The sequence below is a fragment of the Terrapene carolina genome, unplaced genomic scaffold (genome assembly GCF_002925995.2).
Source record: "Terrapene carolina triunguis isolate 2854851 unplaced genomic scaffold, T_m_triunguis-2.0 Scaffold34161, whole genome shotgun sequence".
In the NCBI taxonomy this organism is placed as follows: domain Eukaryota; kingdom Metazoa; phylum Chordata; order Testudines; family Emydidae; genus Terrapene; species Terrapene triunguis.
Genome location: NW_020698512.1, coordinates 6,598 through 8,390, shown reverse-complemented (window position 1 = coordinate 8,390; position 1,793 = coordinate 6,598). Strand labels below are relative to the sequence as shown.

At 70.8% G+C, this 1,793-nt stretch overlaps 1 protein-coding gene across 1 annotated transcript in view; it reads left to right on the top strand.

Moving 5' to 3' along the window:
- The window catches only part of LOC112125277 (serine/arginine repetitive matrix protein 2-like), a 10,107-nt gene that overhangs the window by 2,106 nt on the left and 6,208 nt on the right, over positions 1–1,793 (top strand). The window contains 4 exon segments of the mRNA XM_029914282.1: positions 264–353; positions 437–602; positions 829–1,789; positions 1,792–1,793. The exon segment at positions 1,792–1,793 is cut by the window's right edge and continues 3,548 nt beyond it. Coding sequence (XP_029770142.1) covers positions 264–353; positions 437–602; positions 829–1,789; positions 1,792–1,793 — 1,219 coding nt within the window.

The following is a 1,793-nucleotide window of genomic DNA, read 5'->3' as shown; positions in this document are numbered from 1 at the left end:
GGGGGGGCTCTCACGTTTCCCAATGGTCCCTCCCCCCTCAGGTCTCCCAGTCCTAAGAGCAAACACAAAGCCAAGGAGAAGAAGAGAAAGAGGTAAGAACCCAGCGTGTGCAACCCCGCCCCCCCCCCGGCCCCCCCCCCCCCCCCCCCCCCCCCCCCGCCCGGGTCCCTGCCCCCCACGCTGCCCTCCCCCCTTCGCCGGCCAGGATTCCTCTGATTCCCCCCTCCAGCCTGTGCCCCCCATAACCGCCCGCGTGCTCTCAGATCCACCAGCGAGTCGGCGTCGCAGAAGGGCCGAAGAGGTCGCTCGTCCTCTCCAGACTCCTCCTCCTCCTCGGACAGCTCGCGGAGCAGGTAGGCCCCCCGCCGGCGTGGGGGGGTGGGGTCCTGCTGCTCTCGGTGACCTCTGACCCTTCTCTTTTGCCCCCCTCCTCCAGGTCCCGGAGTGTCACCACTCAGAAACGGGCCTCCCGGCCCAGCGTGACCCCCCCAGCGCCGCCGCGGAGGAGAGCCGACCCGGAGGGCGCCCCGAAGGATGCCCCCAAAAGAGATCGCTCAGCATCCCCCGAGGTCAGCCCCCGGGAGAGCCGAGATAAGCGAGAGGTGAGTGGAGGAGGCTGGGGGCCCAGACTCATGGGTTCTATTCCAGCTCTGGGAGGGGAGTTGGGTCTGGTGGTTAGAGCGGGGGGGGGGAGGGGTGCTGGGAGCCAGAACTCCTGGGTTCTATCCCGGCTCTGGGAGGGGAATGGGGACTAGTGGGTCAGAGCAGGGGGGCTGGGGCTGTGGGTTGAAGTCATGCAGTAGCAGCTCTCTCCCCCTCCCCCCCCCCAAGCCGTCGTCTCGGCGCTCCCCCCGCCAGCGTTCCTCCTCCCCGTCGCCCATCTCCGAGGGGAAGCAGAAGGACAAGGATCGCCCCCGGCAGCCAGAGCGCAAATCCACCCCCGCCCCGACCTCGGAGCGTGAGCCCCGCCCTCAACGCCGCTCCCCGTCCCTCGAGCCGGCCCGGGAGAGGGCCTCGTCCGGCCACAAGCGCCCACCCTCCAAGGAGACCAAGTCCCCCCGTTCCTCCTCCCCGCCCCCCAAAAAGCCGGTGGCTGATCGCCCCAAGAGCCCGTCCCTAGCGGCTGCCCCCTTGGCACCGGCCACCACCCGGAAGGCCCCCTCCCACCGGCCATCCCGCTCAGGCTCTGAGAGCGACGAAGACTCGTCCTCCTCTTCTCCCGAGCGGGAGAAGCCGGCCCTGAGCAGGCAGGAGAAATCGAGGGGCTCCCAGCGCCGGGACCGCTCCAGTTCTTCCCCGGAGCCCTCCCAGCCTGCTAAAGCTGCCCCGAAGCCCTCATCCCGGCGTGAGCGATCCGGCACCCCGGCGAAGAGCGCCAAAACCCGCTCCCTCTCAAAGAGAGATGCCAAGTCACGCTCCCGGACGCCCCCTTCCCGCAGGGAGCGCTCCCGCACCCCGCCCCGCCGGGGAGGCCGTTCCCGCACCCCGCCCCGCCGGGGGGCCCGTTCCCGCACGCCACCGAGACGGGGCCGGTCCCGATCCCGGAGCCCCCAGTGGAGAGGCAGGTCCCGGAGCCCCCAGAGGTGGGGACGGTCCCGTTCCCGCACTCCGCCCAGGTGGGGCAAATCCCGTACGCCCCAGAGGAGGGGGAGATCTCGCAGCCCTCAACGGCGAGGGTGGTCCCGCTCCAGGACACCCCAGAGGCCTGGCTGGTCTAGGAGCCGGAATACGGCAAGGCGGGGTCGATCTAGAACCCCGCCCCGCCGAGGCAGGTCCCGGTCTAGAACCCCGCC